Source organism: Scleropages formosus, chromosome 16 (assembly GCF_900964775.1).
Source record: "Scleropages formosus chromosome 16, fSclFor1.1, whole genome shotgun sequence".
Classification (NCBI taxonomy): domain Eukaryota; kingdom Metazoa; phylum Chordata; class Actinopteri; order Osteoglossiformes; family Osteoglossidae; genus Scleropages; species Scleropages formosus.
The window spans coordinates 8467418-8482761 of NC_041821.1; the positions used below are offsets into that span (position 1 = coordinate 8467418).

At 42.2% G+C, this 15344-nt stretch overlaps 2 protein-coding genes across 3 annotated transcripts; one reads left to right on the plus strand and one right to left on the minus strand.

Moving 5' to 3' along the window:
* Positions 1 to 366: 366 nt before the first annotated feature.
* LOC108924431 (neuropeptide Y receptor type 1) lies at positions 367 to 9440 on the minus strand. Of its 2 annotated transcripts, XM_018735760.2 has the most exons (3): positions 9415 to 9440; positions 3514 to 4329; positions 367 to 1800 (listed from the first exon to the last, which is right to left on the minus strand). In XM_018735760.2, exons 2-3 carry the CDS (start codon positions 4213 to 4215, stop codon positions 1387 to 1389), a joined length of 1116 nt encoding a protein of 371 aa, XP_018591276.1. In that variant the 5' UTR covers positions 4216 to 4329; positions 9415 to 9440; the 3' UTR covers positions 367 to 1386. The 2 variants fall into 2 exon arrangements, with proteins under 2 accessions (XP_018591276.1, XP_018591277.1); XM_018735761.2 differs by lacking the exon at positions 9415 to 9440 and having other exon boundaries at positions 3514 to 4675.
* Positions 9441 to 11106: 1666 nt separating this feature from the next.
* On the plus strand, positions 11107 to 14416 carry LOC108924454 (neuropeptide Y receptor type 5-like). Its single transcript, XM_018735788.2, has 2 exons — positions 11107 to 11274; positions 13066 to 14416. Exon 2 carries the CDS (start codon positions 13087 to 13089, stop codon positions 14404 to 14406), a length of 1320 nt encoding a protein of 439 aa, XP_018591304.1. The 5' UTR covers positions 11107 to 11274; positions 13066 to 13086; the 3' UTR covers positions 14407 to 14416.
* Positions 14417 to 15344: the final 928 nt, after the last annotated feature.

Consider the following 15344-nt stretch of genomic DNA (forward strand, 5'->3'; position numbering starts at 1 on the left):
TTTCAAACGTATAATTAGCTTATAGGTCACAGAGTATTAAAATAACATTGTCATTCTGCTTAAGTAAGTATTAACATGTCCGAAAGTTTAAGATCCTGGAACTAAGTAAACATTCTCCTAATTAATTATACCAGCAACATATTACTAATATAATGAGATTAATTATAGAACCAAGATGCAGGAGCTATGAGATACTGTATAACTCCTGGTAACATAGACTGTACAGTGCTATTCTTTATTATTTATTCAGCTATGTTCCGCCTCTCAAAGGCAGCTAAGCTACCAGCAATTACTTATCTATTATTATAGTGCTGTATGTTTTATTGGAGCAATTACAGGTACAAGGGTACAACAGCATGGGTGGGAATTGAACCTACAACCCTTCAGTCCAAAGGCAGCTGTTCTAACAATAATGTCAGTAACATACTCTAACATCTTACCCTATTAAGTATATGGACACCCAGTAACATCACTTTAAGTACTTTATATGTCACAATGTTTCTGGAAACAAATTATTTTACATCAGATCATGTAAAATATGCTGTACATCAGTTTACCAGTATTCCTTGGATTCTAAAAGACATGAATATATTACAAGGCAGTAATAAGTTGAAACCACGAGCAACGATATTAACGACAATATTAATGGCAATATTTAATGAAGCAAACATGATCAGCTATTACCGCAGTTTTACAGTTTACACTTTGAGTTCCACAAAGGTACATCCAGGCTGTAGAATAATCTTTGGTTTCACTACATAATCTTACAATCCATAAATCTGTCAGGACTGTCAACACATTACCACTGTGTCACCCACATTCACATGGATCCTTTTTAATGCACTCATAAAAGCTGTGGAAATAATAGCACGTGAGCGATGCCTGCGGGAGAAAACGGCTTACGTAGGCTTTTTAGCCTGAGTATTTGAGTTTAATGAAGTTACATTGGAAACACACAGCGCGGGACTTTGAACAACGTACCGTCACCAAACAACTGAAATGTTCCACGGAGCTCCTGTAACGTCACGTGACACTGAAACATTGCACACATCCACAACAAACACTGTGGCTTCTCCTTAAATATTAATATGTTTCGGTTTAAAAAAATCCATCAGACTGTCTCATTTGCACCTCTGAACATGATAAATGTATGTAATATAAGCAGGTTGCTCTTCAACCTGCATCAAACTCATGGGCCTATTTAGACCTCGTCACGTGTCTCATTTCCTTACAAAATAAAAATTTCAAAATTATTTTCAATCTTACAAATAGTTGGGTGCTCTTTAATGGAGAGGTGCTACATTTGTTACAATAAGACATTCAAACGTCTCTTTTTAGGTAAATGTATACACATTTTTAATATACCGTAAACCTTGTCTCGGTCTTCTATATATCTGGGCTCTCCGGTTTGAGGGAAGTCTTGGATACATCGGTCTGCATCGTCGACATCACCACCGTATCGTAGTCTTCCTCCCTGGAGGTCAGCTTACAGAAGCGGCACGCCACCAGGTCCCGCTGGAAGTTCTTGTTGAGGAAGCCGTAGAAGACGGGGTTCACGCACACGGACGCCATCGCCGTCAGGTGGCAGAGCGAGAAGAGCGGGTTGTGGTGGCAGTTCATCACGACCTCGTGATTCCAGTCAATGACGGCGTTGAAGATGTTGAGCGGGAGCCAGCAGACGGCGAAGGCCACCACTATGGAGAAGAGCATCACGTTGATCCTCTTAGTTTCGCCGGACCTGTATTTATTCTCTCTCATTTTGTCCATCATGATATTTCTTTTTTTAAGGCGAGTATAAATCTGAAAGGAGAGCAGTGACAGGGGGGGTCACAATCCGGGTCATTCTTTGCACGTTGATACATCTGACAAAAAGTCTACAACTTTCCCTCATGCTCCATTTCTAGCTGCCGCTTCAGTACACATCGACTAACAATAAACCGCATTAATAATTTTATGATCACCGCCACGATACACTTTCGCAAAACGCTCTTTATGAATTTGCATACAGCTACAGATGTGAAAATGTGGGTTAAATTCTGCCCTGCACAGAGGAGCACAAGAGACAGACACATAAAAGAAAAGCTTCCGCACAATTCCCTGAAGCACGCAAACTCGCTTTCACCACATTAATTAGGATCCATCATTTAAAGGAACGTAATTTATCTTATTTTTTGTTCCAGATAGCCATCTGGAACGCTCTGTATTTATTTAAACTTCATTTTAAAACAGATCTCGTCCCATCTTATCTGGACTGGAGGTGAGCGGCAAGTCTGGCATCACACGGCCTTAGATGCTCCAGATGCAGCAAATCTGTAAGGATATTTTTAGGCGTGTTAAATGTCACTGTTTGTTCTCGTTTCTGTGAATCCTTACGCTGCACACCGCCAATATTTATCGCTGCTAAGTGATATTCATTGTTTCCGTGCATTTTTTTCCGTCCCTTCAGATTTTCGCCGAGGACACCATCAGCCGCTGGGATCAGTCCTCAGCCTCTCATCAGCGCCTCCCTTTTCCCAGCCATCGCTGGAGCTGTCGCTTTCTCGTGTTCCCGCACGAGAGCCCTCCAAGTGTCTGACAGGTGATTATCAGCATCTGTCACTCTGCTTTTCATACAGCGTGTCGGTTGTACATGTATTATGCATACATTCAGCATCTTTAGATGAATAGTCCCACGAGCGGTACTTCCAAAGTCACACATATTTCCAGTTTCAAAGCCGTCTTACATGTCATTGTTTTGCATTATTCCCTATTTATTTTCCTTTATGCTGATGTTTTTGCTGAGAATCCTGACTTGAAATAAAATCTATAAGACAACAAGGCGCACTGGCAACATCCAGCTCAGCCGAATCCTTTCCTCGGATCTTGCTCTCCTATTTATTTAATTATGTCTTTCACAAATATCTTCCCTGGATTATAAAATTAAATACTATTTTATATATTGGGCTACGTAAAGAATAAAATAATAATAAGAAGTAATGTAATATGTAATGAATGTGTCCAATATGCCTCCATCAGCAGTATGCAATTATTTTACCACAGTTTGCGTTAATTATTCAAAAACTCTTGAGAAAAGGAATATTGTTAACATGTACAGTATATATGATTAAATGAACTGATCATAAGTGCACCAGTTCAGTTGTTTATTTCTGTAAGCTGCTCGTCTGCATTTGTCTCGATCCCCTTTTGTTTACGAAGTACAGCGCGCTCTTTTTTGGACGCTGCAGTCACCACTAAAAATCTAGCACAGACACACACACACACACACACACACCAGCATTTGAGGTTCTGAATTCTCAATCCATTTACACTAGGGAAGGTATCTGGTATGCATTAGGAAACAAGAGCATGCAGCAATGCTTTCAGCAAAGAAAAGAAGGGCACACAAGCTCTACACACACACCAAAACTCAACTAAGCATGTCATTCTCCTGGTGTACAGCTGATGTGCAAAGCGAAAATAAATGCTTCCACAACCAATATACTGATGTCACACACTTTGGAGAGCCAAACCTACCTTTAGGTAACAAATGAAGATGAAGCACAGTGGCCCAATGTACTGCAGCAACAGCATGCAGGTGGTATAGGCGAGCCTCAACTTTCGGGAGGGCCAATCCTCCACGCAGACCACCTTCCCGGTGTACTCTTCATGGAAGTTTTGTAACAGCTTCAGGGGGTCATCGGTTACCAAGGTGAAGAGCATGAAGGGTACTGAGGTGCTAACAGCAAGGGTCCAGATGATGCCTATTCCAATGTAGGCCTGCAGGTTGCTGGGCCTCCAGCCGCGGGGTTTGACGATGAGCTGGTAGCGTTCCACAGCGATCAGAACCAGGGAGAAGATGGAGACCGATACGGAGCAGCACTGCACCATGCTGTTCAGCTTGCACATGGCCTCCCCGAAGACCCAGTGATCCATGAAGGTGTACACAAAGGTGAAGGGAAGACACATGATGGCCATCAGCAGGTCTGAGACGGAGAGGTTGGCGATCAAGATGTTGGTCACGTTGTGCATCTCCCTCTGCCTCGCGATGATGAGGATGAGAGCAAGGTTTCCCACCACGCCCAAAAGGGCAATCGTGCTGTAGGCAATCGCCATGATGAAGAACATGGGCAGGTGGTTGTGGCATTCCTCCCCAAAGGTCATCAGGGAAGCGTTCCTCCAGGAGCAATTAGCGGAGTCGGAACAGTTGGGCCGATCAAGGAGAGGGACGTCATTCATTTTTGAGGAGCTTTTCTCGTTTTCTTCTCAGGATTTGATGTCAGGGCAACGGCAGCGTCTCAGCCCCTCACACGAGCACTCGATGCAAGGCCATCATCTTCTGAAAGCATTTGCCTGAGACAGACAATTGAATTCATAATAATTTTTTTTTTTAATAGTTGCAAAATAACACACAGTCATTTCCAGCTTCCTGTACCCACCTCAGTATTTATAGCTTTTTCAGAGAGATGAAAATATTCAACCAGCCACTCGAAATATTTCTTTAAATACAACTGCTCTGCATCGAATGAAAACAAATTTTGCAGCACTCTTCCGTTTATTCACACCTACCCTCAACACTTCACGGAGCACGTCTTTTACGTAAAGCTCTCGGAAGGTAAGACGTGAATTTACTTCTGCCTGTCGGTCACTTAACTGTTGTTGTCATTTTATAACTATTGACATCATTGTTTTCAGAGGCGCCGGCACTTTGACCTTTTAATTTCGGAAAACAACAGAGGTCACAGTGGGAAGCGACAGCACGAAACTTGTCGAGCCACGAAAGCTCTTCGTGAAAGAAAGAACGCTTTCACAGCCAAGGCACAAGGTGTTCTTGTGGGCCGTGCCAAACTGTCACCGTGAGACAGGTGCACGGAGAAGACGGACAGCCACGGTACAGACGGGATTGCGGTGACTCCATGGACACCAGAGAGCTGCCCTTTAAGGTCCAGATGTAATTGACTTTTTCAGCTTTACTTCTTTTCAGCGCATAAAACGGTTCCCTCACCAGAGGCTCAGCGTAACATCACATCACAGCTCGCTGTGTCATCCCCGAACCAGCTCTATTTTTCCTAAACCGGAGATTTTTGTTCATGCAGTGTATTTTCAGTCAGTATTTTCCAGCAGCCAAATGCTATTCATAACAGACACGGAATATACCAGACAATAGTAGCGCTGCTGTCTCACAACGCCTGGGTGATGCGAGAGGACGTGGGTTCGATCCCTGCTCAGTCTGTGTGGAGTTTGCATGTTCTCTCCGTGTCTGTGTGGGTTTCCTACAGGTGCTCTGGTTTCCTCCCACACTCCAGTGACATGCTGCCCAGGTCCCCCCATAGTGTGTGAGTGACAGAGAGAGTGTGTTCCACTGATGTATGGATGAGTGACCCAGTGTAAGTAGTGTATCTAGCAGTGTAAGTCTTTGAGTGCTCTGGTTTCCTCCCACAGTCCAAAGACATGATGTTCAGGCTCCCCCATAGTGTGTGAGTGACACAGAGGGAGTGTGTTCCACTGATGTATGGATGAGTGACCCATTGTAAGTAGTGCACCTAGCAGTGTAAGTCACCACGGTGAATAAGGTGTGTGGGCTGATAACTACATGGAGTTCATTGGAAGTCGCTTTGGATAAAAGTGTCTGATAAATAAATGTAATGTAAAAAAATAGGGATGTTGTATTTCCAGTAAAAATACCTATATACCAAAATAGCTCAAGCAATAAAAGTGCATTGAAGCAATTAGATGTCTTAAGCACTAGTTCATCAAGCTTTTTAAAGAAAGAATCGTAATTTCTTCAAAATATTGGGCTGTTTCAGGGGTTCCTGCCTGTTTCAGGCTTTTGACAAGACAACATTCACTGCACCTTTTCACTTAATTGTTCTAAATACATTTTTAAAGAGTTTATAAGTGTGAATAGATGCAGCTTTGACACAACGACTTGCTACACATGGAGTGGGAAAACTATGAGTACCTTCCCAATAAAGCAATCTGCAAACATTAAAAGCCTCCCTTTTATTAAATTTAAACACTGCAGGTTGCGTGATGCCAAACACCAGAGATAAGCCTCTTTTATAGGTGATATTACAGGCCTGCAGAGGGTTTATTGCACCGCCTTACTAATTTATTACTTTGTTCAATGTGCACTGACCTGCTGCTCGATAAAAGTGACATACGTTATTCATGTGACCTCGGCTGTCAAAAATACAAACCCTTAATGTGTCTGAAAGAAAACTGAGTCACGACTCCAGGATGGCCATTTAGGTATCCATGTGTACGTGGGTATATACAATAACTTAGCGCCTTGTACGCTGATCATAAAACATATTATAGAGCAAACCAACAGACTATCAGCCACAGATTGCTTTGCATTTTAGTATTGCGATACAAAGATATTGACACTTCACATAAATGTTTGCGATAGAAAAAGTCGAGCGAAAGGTGTGGGAGCTGTGGCAACACATTGGCTCAGGTTTTTTATTTATTTATTTGTTCGTTTGGCTGATGCTTTTCTCTAAAGCAAGTTGCAACGACAAGTTCGCACAAGGAACTTACAATGATTTACCTGTCAGCTGGGTAATTTTTACTAGATATTTTCAGGGTAAGTACATTAATCAATGGTACTACAGCAGCAAGTAGGAGTCAAACCTGGGTCTTTTGATCGTCGCAAGGTGACAGCTGTAACCACTACGCACCCTGTTGCTGTAGACAGTTGAGTTGCGAAGTCCTGCTGATTGAGAATTGAAAATGCAAACCTCGGTCTAATTCATCATTTAATACAGGCCAGGGATTTCATGACCCCCTGTGAATTCTGTTTGTTTCAAATCAGTGCATAATTAATAGACAGTTGACTGAATTCAGACAATATGAAACTGGTTGTCTGAGGACTCTTTATCACTTTTGACTCTGCAAAACTGAATCTGTGTTATTGAATACGCGCAATAAAATCAGCCACTGAAAGATCAGAAAAGATTTTTAAGATGAACAGTACAGTATTTCAATGAGACGGTTATTGTAATGTTCAGGTTCTTAATCATTCTTAGCTCTTCAGCAATCAATTATCCAGACACTCGTTCAGCCAAATGATGTTAACTGGAAATTCATTAAGTTTTGCTTAAGTATCAGGAACTATTAAATAAACAAAAATGTCATACTGACACACACTTCGCATAGTTTTTTAAAACCAACTGACAGATTTCAAAAAGTGGGCCACAATTAATTCTCCACTAGTATATTTGGTTGAACTGTTTTGAATCTAATCATAAAGTCTGCAGCTTAATCATGGCATATTTACTAAGATGTCATTTGGAAAAAACCGTATACACATGGCTACACCGGGACCATGGCCGAAAGCTGCTGGTACAGTCTTGGTCTTCTCACCCTCAAGCGTTATGGTTCTTGTTTCAGTCGAGCTGTCAGATTGTCTCGACTGAGTTTTGAAATGCATAATTTGCATTATTTAAATTGCTCTAAACTCAGAGTTATTTTATGACAGGTATAGATGTTTTCAGTTCTGATAAACAGAAAAAAAAAACAATTATGGGAAAAAATAAAAACAAGCTTATTCATATTTTCATCACTGTGCAAATGCAGGTGTTTTTGACATAATACAGCTTGAAAAGGGGTAAATCAATGAAACCAAATGCTCTTCTACATCCAAAATATATACTGAAATTCTAAGTTTTCAGCTGCTCATTCATTTAATACATTGACTGGGACTGAAACAGAAAACGTTACACTAAAATATTAATAGAGTATATTTTTGTATGGTGGCCTGGAGAATGTGAAAAGATGTTTTTTTTCCCTTTTTTGTATTGCAAGTTCAAAGAAAATTTCCAAAGGATTCAATAACAATGCTGAATTGAATCAGTCAAAAACAGAGTGAGTGGGCCTACATGAAATGTCCATTTACAATACCCTGCAGTATATTTTCTTAGTAGGGTACATTTGGAGGAGAGACCTCTAAGCCATTGATTTACCACATTTATACCATCAGTTTTTTACCCAGGTACAAAACAAACCACTACAAATAAATTTAAATTTATAATACAGTACTGCCATTTACATGTTGCCGTTGTTAGGTGCCATCAAGTCGGTGTCAACCCATGGCGACTCTATGGACAGTTGTCCTGAAAAGCGTCCGATCTTCCGTCAAGGGGCTAAGACTTGAGTGATTTATATACTGCACATTGATACATTTCCTATTACACAAAGGCGCTTGTATTTTCTACAAAAATTGCTATTAATCTAACGTATGTCTGTTTACCAACAGCTGATGTACACTGCTCTGGTAGCACTTAGCTTACATAGTCTTTTCTTGGAAATCCAGATTGGATGAAGACTCTTCCAGGGTGGCCATCCTGTCCAAGAAGGGTAATGCTTCCCATTCTGTTACTGTCACCCTGACAGCCTAGAAAACAACCTTTTGATTCTTTATTGTGAGTGTGCAGCGGGCAGCTGAACAATAACTAGTGTCTGACCGCCATTCATCGGAGGATATCTGGCCACAGTTCATTCTTTGGAACAAGCGGTTGCTAGAACCGTAAAGATAAATCGTGTTCTGAGAAATGGAACAGGAGGATCACTTGTGCTCCAATGCCATTACATTTCAGATGGTGTTATGCAGATTTACAGCAAGCAGAATAAATGGATTTTGAACCACACTGACTGCAATCTGGGAAACATTTGCAGTGTCCCCAGTAATAGTGGTATTTCCCATAAAAGTGCAAACCAGATGGTTCTTCTACATTTAAAATACATATTGAAGTCCTGTGTTTTCAGTTTCACACCATTAAAATTTCAGTTAAATGTTATACCTCAAATGCAACCAGAATAGGTTCACACTCTTGTAATTAATTTCAGCAAACACTGGGATTACACTATAAAAACACACAAAAAGAGACCTTTCTGATGTCTTGAATTAACACCTTAAAAGATTACCAGGCCATCGGAGCCTTGATAAATTATTATCTCTCCTAGCATGGAGTAATATCTTTCAAATGCACATGAAGTGCATGTGGAAGTCCTTCTGTTTCTGATCATTCTCAATCTCAGTGCAATAACATTGTGTTGAGTTTTATTATAAGGCAAACATTAATTCCACATTACTAGATTTAATACATGTCGTTATTTTTTGTAATATATTTTTAAAATGTTTTACTATTCGCTTACAGAAACAGACTAGCCATGTACCAGAAAAATATCTAAATATATCACACAACTGCCACTTACAGTACCATTTAACTTTGTGTGTTTGGTCGGTAACAGTTTATTCAGTTATAAAGAACAGCTGGCAGGAATGTAAAGCTATTGTCTTATTGTCATTACCAAAGAACTTATAAAAGTGCTTCTATTTACAACTCAGGTAATAGACACAATTTAAGTTAAGACAACTCAAGCACTGATAAAATGCTTTCAGAAAATCAGAATGTGAAATTCTTAAACTCTTACCTCGTGTTCTTCAGCTGAGAGGAAACCCAAGCTTATTAGAGCCTTAAGAAAATTAAAAAAAAATAAACAACATGATTAAATATAAAAGTAACAGAAGCCTGAGACTGAGACACTGCATGTGGTGCTTGTAATCTCTTCAGGACAGTTTTGAGAAAAGAAGAATCTTGCAGCCATATTTGTGTAAATATTAACCACATCTTAACACAGTAATTTTGCTTAAATTAGGTTGTAAAACTCCCATGAAAGCAGCTTCATTACTATTCATCAGAAAAAACAGGTCAAGGTACAATGTGATTCCCTTTTGGAGAGACTGATAATATGAGGTTAAAAAAAATCTTGGCAGGAAGAAGAGCTGGTAAAAAGCCATTTTTGCTGTTTAGTGGAATTAATAATATGACCCTAATAAACTGGTGTTGGCAAGTGAAGCCTCCCCATGTCCTCTGGTGATCTCAACTTTATTCCAAGCCAGAAAAAAGCTCCCTTCTTCTCCGCACTTCCAAAGCATTTCGGCAACAGATCCGAAAAGGAAAAGCCACGAGAAGCACAAAGATCTTCTTAAAAACATGCCAGATCTTACCGTACAACAAAGTGCCGAGAGTCATCAGTGATCGACAACCAGGCGCTCGGTTGGCAGCTTGGATCCAGAACAGAATGGAAACAACTACAGGCGCTTCTGGTTCTGCTGCTTCTCAGCTCCAGCTGAAAAGCATCGCATGGTGCCCGAAACGCTCAGCTTCAAAGCCCAACTCTTCTCCTGCACATTTTGCGAAGGATTTTAATGCCGCTTCACATTTGGAGACATTGTCAATTGACTGGGAGTCGCCAAGAAGTGCGCGCAGTCCTGTCTATATTCCAGGCTGCGGTTAATCTGCTGGCTAAATATTTCATATTGACTTGCTCCGAGGGTGAGGATGCCTGCTGGACAGCGCCATCTGTATGATGAATCCTTCATAAATGGTGCTCTTGCGAGAAAACACGGTTCATCCAAAGGAAAAGGGTGTAAAAAAATCCGCACCGGCCGAGCGCATCTGTCAGAATCTGTGCGCCCCATAATAAACAAGAGGAGCGCTGAGACAAACACGAATCGATGTGTGCGGTGTGCCTACATCCCGTTGCAGCAACTCACTGGATTTTGTTTCCCTGGAAAGAAAATGCATTTGTGGTATTCATACAAATATCCTTGGCGGGTAATCATTAGGCGTGTTAAAAAAAAGCGCAATTATTTACAATAATAAAGGTGTTTTTTCAAGTACTGCGCATGTCTACAGATGGAATTTGTTGGTTTTTGATCAAATATGAAAATAGCTGCGGTTATGGCGATACAAATGGTGGTTCTGTATGGGGAACAAACGTTGTTCCCCCTGTGCAGAAAACGTCCAGAACTCGGGTGGGCAGCGGGGTTCAGCACCGCGGAGAGCGCAGAGGACCAAGTTGTCGGACGCGGTTCCTCAACCATCCTCTGTGTCCGCCCCCCCTCCCGGAGGGGGTGTGAGGTGGTCTGGATTAACTGCCAGGTCCTGATACTGTTAAACCCCTTATTCTGCTCATATAACAACCCAACCACCCAACCAAGCGGACTCTGGAAGGCGGGCAGATCGTGGCACCAAGTTTGTGTGGAAAAACCGTGATTTTTTTTTTTTTTTTTACGCGCAAGAAAAAAGTGTGCAGGACAAGGAGGCTGGAGAGGAAAGATCTGTTAAGATCTGAAAGATCGCGCTGAAGGAAGTTCTCCGACGCGTGATGGTGAGATGATGAGCAGTCTTTTACTCCGTGTCTTCATCCTCCAGGAAACACCATCTGCAAGAAAGATGAGGGTATTTCATCAATCCGGAGTTCCATGTGTCAGTATGCGGCTTTGAGGTACGTTATATTTCTAAGGCTTCCTGAACTGCTGTTGTTGCCTTTTCCAGAACCATTTACCTCCGTAAAATATGGACATTTTTAAGTATGCAGCGTCAAACAGAGGACTGAGGACTGAGGTGACAATATCTTCTCGATGTAAGTCAACGGAAGAAACACTTGAGCTAGCTATTTAGAAATAACAAGGCAACGTCTCGAATTATACAATGTAAAAACAAATGAACAAATATGCCAAAAACATCATACAGATTTCAAAATAGCCAAGTGGTATAATGCAACAAAATGATGATAATATCAGAGTTACTGGTGATTTTGGTTTTATTTATTGATTGGAAAGAGTGATCATGAGAATTTCAATTAAAAGCATGGGCTGGGTAACCTTCATTCAACTTTATAATTTATGTTAAATTGCTTTAGAACAGACACACACACACACACATACAAATGCATATCAGCATTCAGATAGAAATCTAAGAGAGCAAGCTCAAAGCATACAATATTCTCTCTCATCTCGGATATATATATATAAAAAAACTTCAGTCATTTCATGAAACAGAGTGAGTGGAGATACAGTAACTAGCTTTGGGGTAAATGCAGCCACTGAAGAATTCTCACCCATCAAATTTTTATGGAAATGTTCAAATTGTGTCTACCTTCCCTATGGCTGACAGTCTGCTGTGGACTGAAGTAATATCTACAGTGACTCCACAGTCTGCAGTGGTCTCAAAGCAGATTCAACACATGTGAGATCAGTAGATTTTCCAGTATATCAATGTTCAGGAGCAAGAACATACAGTACTTTGCCAAATTGCCTTGGATTTAAAGACTTGACTGTGCTGTGGGTTCGGTGCAATGTTTTAAAATCTAGTAAAACTACGAAAGGAGGTCAAGTTAGAAATAACGCAGGTGTCACACCTGACAGAAGGTAATTTACAAAGTTTCTGACACTTTTCTGCAACACAACATACAATATTAAGCTACCTACAATTATTTACCCATTTATACAGCTGGGTAGCTTTTTACTGGTGTAATTTAGGGTGAATACCTTACTCAAGTGGGGGGCGCGGTGGCGCAGTGGGTTGAACCGCAGTCCTACTCTCCGGTGGGTCTGGGGTTCGAGTCCCGCTTGGGGTGCCTTGCGACGGACTGGCGTCCCGTCCTGGGTGTGTCCCCTCTCCCTCCGGCCTTGCGCCCTGTGTTACCGGGTAGGCTCCGGTTCCCCGCAACCCCGTATGGGACAAGTGGTTCTGAAAATGTGTGTGTGTGTGTGTGTGTGTGTGTGTGTGTGTGTGTGTGTGTGTGTGTGTGTGTGTGTGTGTGTGTGTGTGTGTGTGTGTGTGTGTACCTTACTCAAGAGTATTACAACAGCAGGTGGGATCCACACATGCAACCCCAGAGTCCAAAGGCAGCAGCACTAACCCACCATACTGCACTATATGCTGATCCATATTCTATGACACGGGGGCGCGATGGTGTGGTGTGGTGGGTTTGGCAGGGTCATGCTCTCCAGTGGGTTTGGGGTTCGAGTCCCACTTGGGGTGCCTTGCGATGGACTGGCATCCCGTCCTGGGTGTGTCTCCTCCCCCTCCAGCCTCACACCCTGTGTTGCTGGGTTAGGCTCTGGTTTGCTGCGACCCCCCCCTTGGGACAAGTGGTTTCAGACAGTGTGTGTGTATTCTATGACACTGATCATTAAAGGAGAGGATGCCAACCATATCCTTTAATTATTCTCTTTATAAATGCTTGCATGTTGCGATGAATCCATTTTTTTGTGTTTTACGATTAACACAGATCCTTCAAGGAAGACTGATCATGGATTTGGTGTACAACAATTATAACGAAACAGATAATACCACTGTTTTGCTCCGCAACTTATACATTCCATCATGGGAGGACTTCAACAGCAGCGTAAATGACGTCCGCTACTTCCTCATAGGACTGTACACGACAGTGAGCGTCTTGGGACTTCTGGGAAACATCCTTATATTAACTGCTCTTGCAAAGAAATGGAAAGAGAAGACAATCATCAATTTTCTCGTGGGTCACCTTGCATTTTCAGACATCTTGGTAGTTTTGTTTTGCTCACCATTTACTCTGACCTGCGTGCTGATGGACCATTGGATCTTTGGTGAAGCCATGTGTCACATCGTCCCATTCCTGCAATGTGTGTCCGTTGTCGTCTCAACACTGGTCCTCATGTCTATAGCGATGGTTCGGTATCACATGATAAGTCATCCGCTGTCCACGCAGTTGTCAGTGAATGCCGGATATGTCCTTCTAGTCGTCATTTGGACCCTTGGCCTGTCCATTTGCTCACCCTTGCCAGTGTTCCACACCACGGTGAACCTGAGCGAGAGGTTCCACCTGGAGTCCCTGCAGAACAAGTCTCTGTGCATCGAGTCGTGGCCGTCGAGCAGCTACAGGATCGCATTCACCATTGGCCTGCTCTTTGTCCAGTACATCCTGCCAGTGGCGTGCCTCACAGCTAGCCACGCCAGCGTGTGCAGGAGGGTGAGCGCCAGCGTCCAAGCCCAGCCCCAAGCGCAGGGCGAGGAAAACGAGACAATCAAGCTGACCCTCCAGCAGCCCGATGAGAAGGTTCTCCTGCCTGCCCATTTCTCCAGGCAGGAAAGGTGGAGGCTGACACTGGCCAGGAAGCAGAGGAGGAGGTACAGCAGGAAGGCCTGCGTGGTGGGCCCCGCGGCATCGAGCCGAGACACGGATTCACAAGACCAGCCTCCACCCAAAGACCAGCTGAAGACGTCTGCTTTGCTGCTTCCTGCTGTCCCGGTGTGCTTTGAACTAAAAGAGGATGATACTGCGGAGCTCCAAAGGATGCTCACAGTCACCAGATCCATCTCCAGAATGAGGAAGAGAACCAGGATCGTGTTCATTAAGCTCACCATAGTGGTCTTGGCTTTTGCGGTCAGCTGGATGCCGCTACACATTTTCCACCTGGTGACCGACTTCAGCGCCACCCTCATCTCCAGTCGACACTTTAAGCTAATTTACTGCATTTGCCATTTGCTGGGAATGATGTCTTGCTGCTTAAACCCTATTCTGTATGGATTCTTAAATAATGGAATCAAATCTGACTTGTTGTCCTTAATTAAGTGTTTCTATATATCCTAGTGCCATTGTACTTACTGTGGTGCAACTGCAAAACAGCAAACTATTACTAACACCTCTGGCAAAGTAATTTTTAAAAAGTTGTTTGTGCTATGAAAATTAATACGGTTTTGTGCATGAATTCCTTATTCTGAGAATGACTGGTGAAATGAGCAATGCACTCATTAAAAACTCTAAAATAATATCTTGTGCAATGTTTAAAAGATTTACTGTGAGATATCTTGCAAGGGTTTGTATGGTCAACTGATGAAATTTAATAAAGCATAATCAGTATCCATCTACAAATAGATGCATTTCGTCGGCTGTATCGTGTTGTTTCTGTAAAATCTTGGGTACATGCTATTTGGAGAATATTATACATATACACCACTTATCTGCTTATAGTGCTCATACAGCTTATAGTAGATGTTTCAAATGTCAGCAAACAATTGCTGTATAAGCTGAATAAAAATATAAATTGAATATAATTGAAGCATCACTGGGACAAGAGTGCACTTTTTTGGAACGTTTAAAAAAGCTGGGAATCATTGAAATGTTTTACACCAAAGAGCAAGAGGGTGTTGAGTTACACTGGGCATTACTCATTCATACCTGAAGAGTTCTTGTCCTAGTGCAGGGTTGTAAGCGGTCGAGTCTTTTGCTGAGACGGTGGACACCAGGGTAATCGTGCAATCCCTCGCTCACACGTTTACAGGCCACTCGAAACACATAGACTGTGGGAGAACATGCAGATTCTACGCAGGCTGAGCAGGGATCAAACCCAGACGCAAATGCAGGGCTCTGGTGCCACGTGGCACCAGTGCTACCTGCTGTGCCACCCAGAGCAGGCGTCGGCTAGGGATAAATACAAGCTGATTTCTCGTGGGAGAATGTGATTATAAAGCCTTAGACTATCTTTGGAACTTATTTGCCAAAAGTATACGTTTAGAAAAAAAAAGGTA

Coding starts and splice junctions, on each gene's coding strand:
- LOC108924431 (XM_018735760.2), bottom strand. CDS start 4,215: ATGAATGACGTCCCTCTCCTTGATCGGCCCAACTGTTCCGACTCCGCT. Junction 1,801..3,513: donor TCTTCATTTGTTACCTAAAG/GTAGGTTTGGCT, acceptor CTCTCCTTTCAG/ATTTATACTCGCCTTAAAAA.
- LOC108924454 (XM_018735788.2), top strand. CDS start 13,087: ATGGATTTGGTGTACAACAATTATAACGAAACAGATAATACCACTGTT.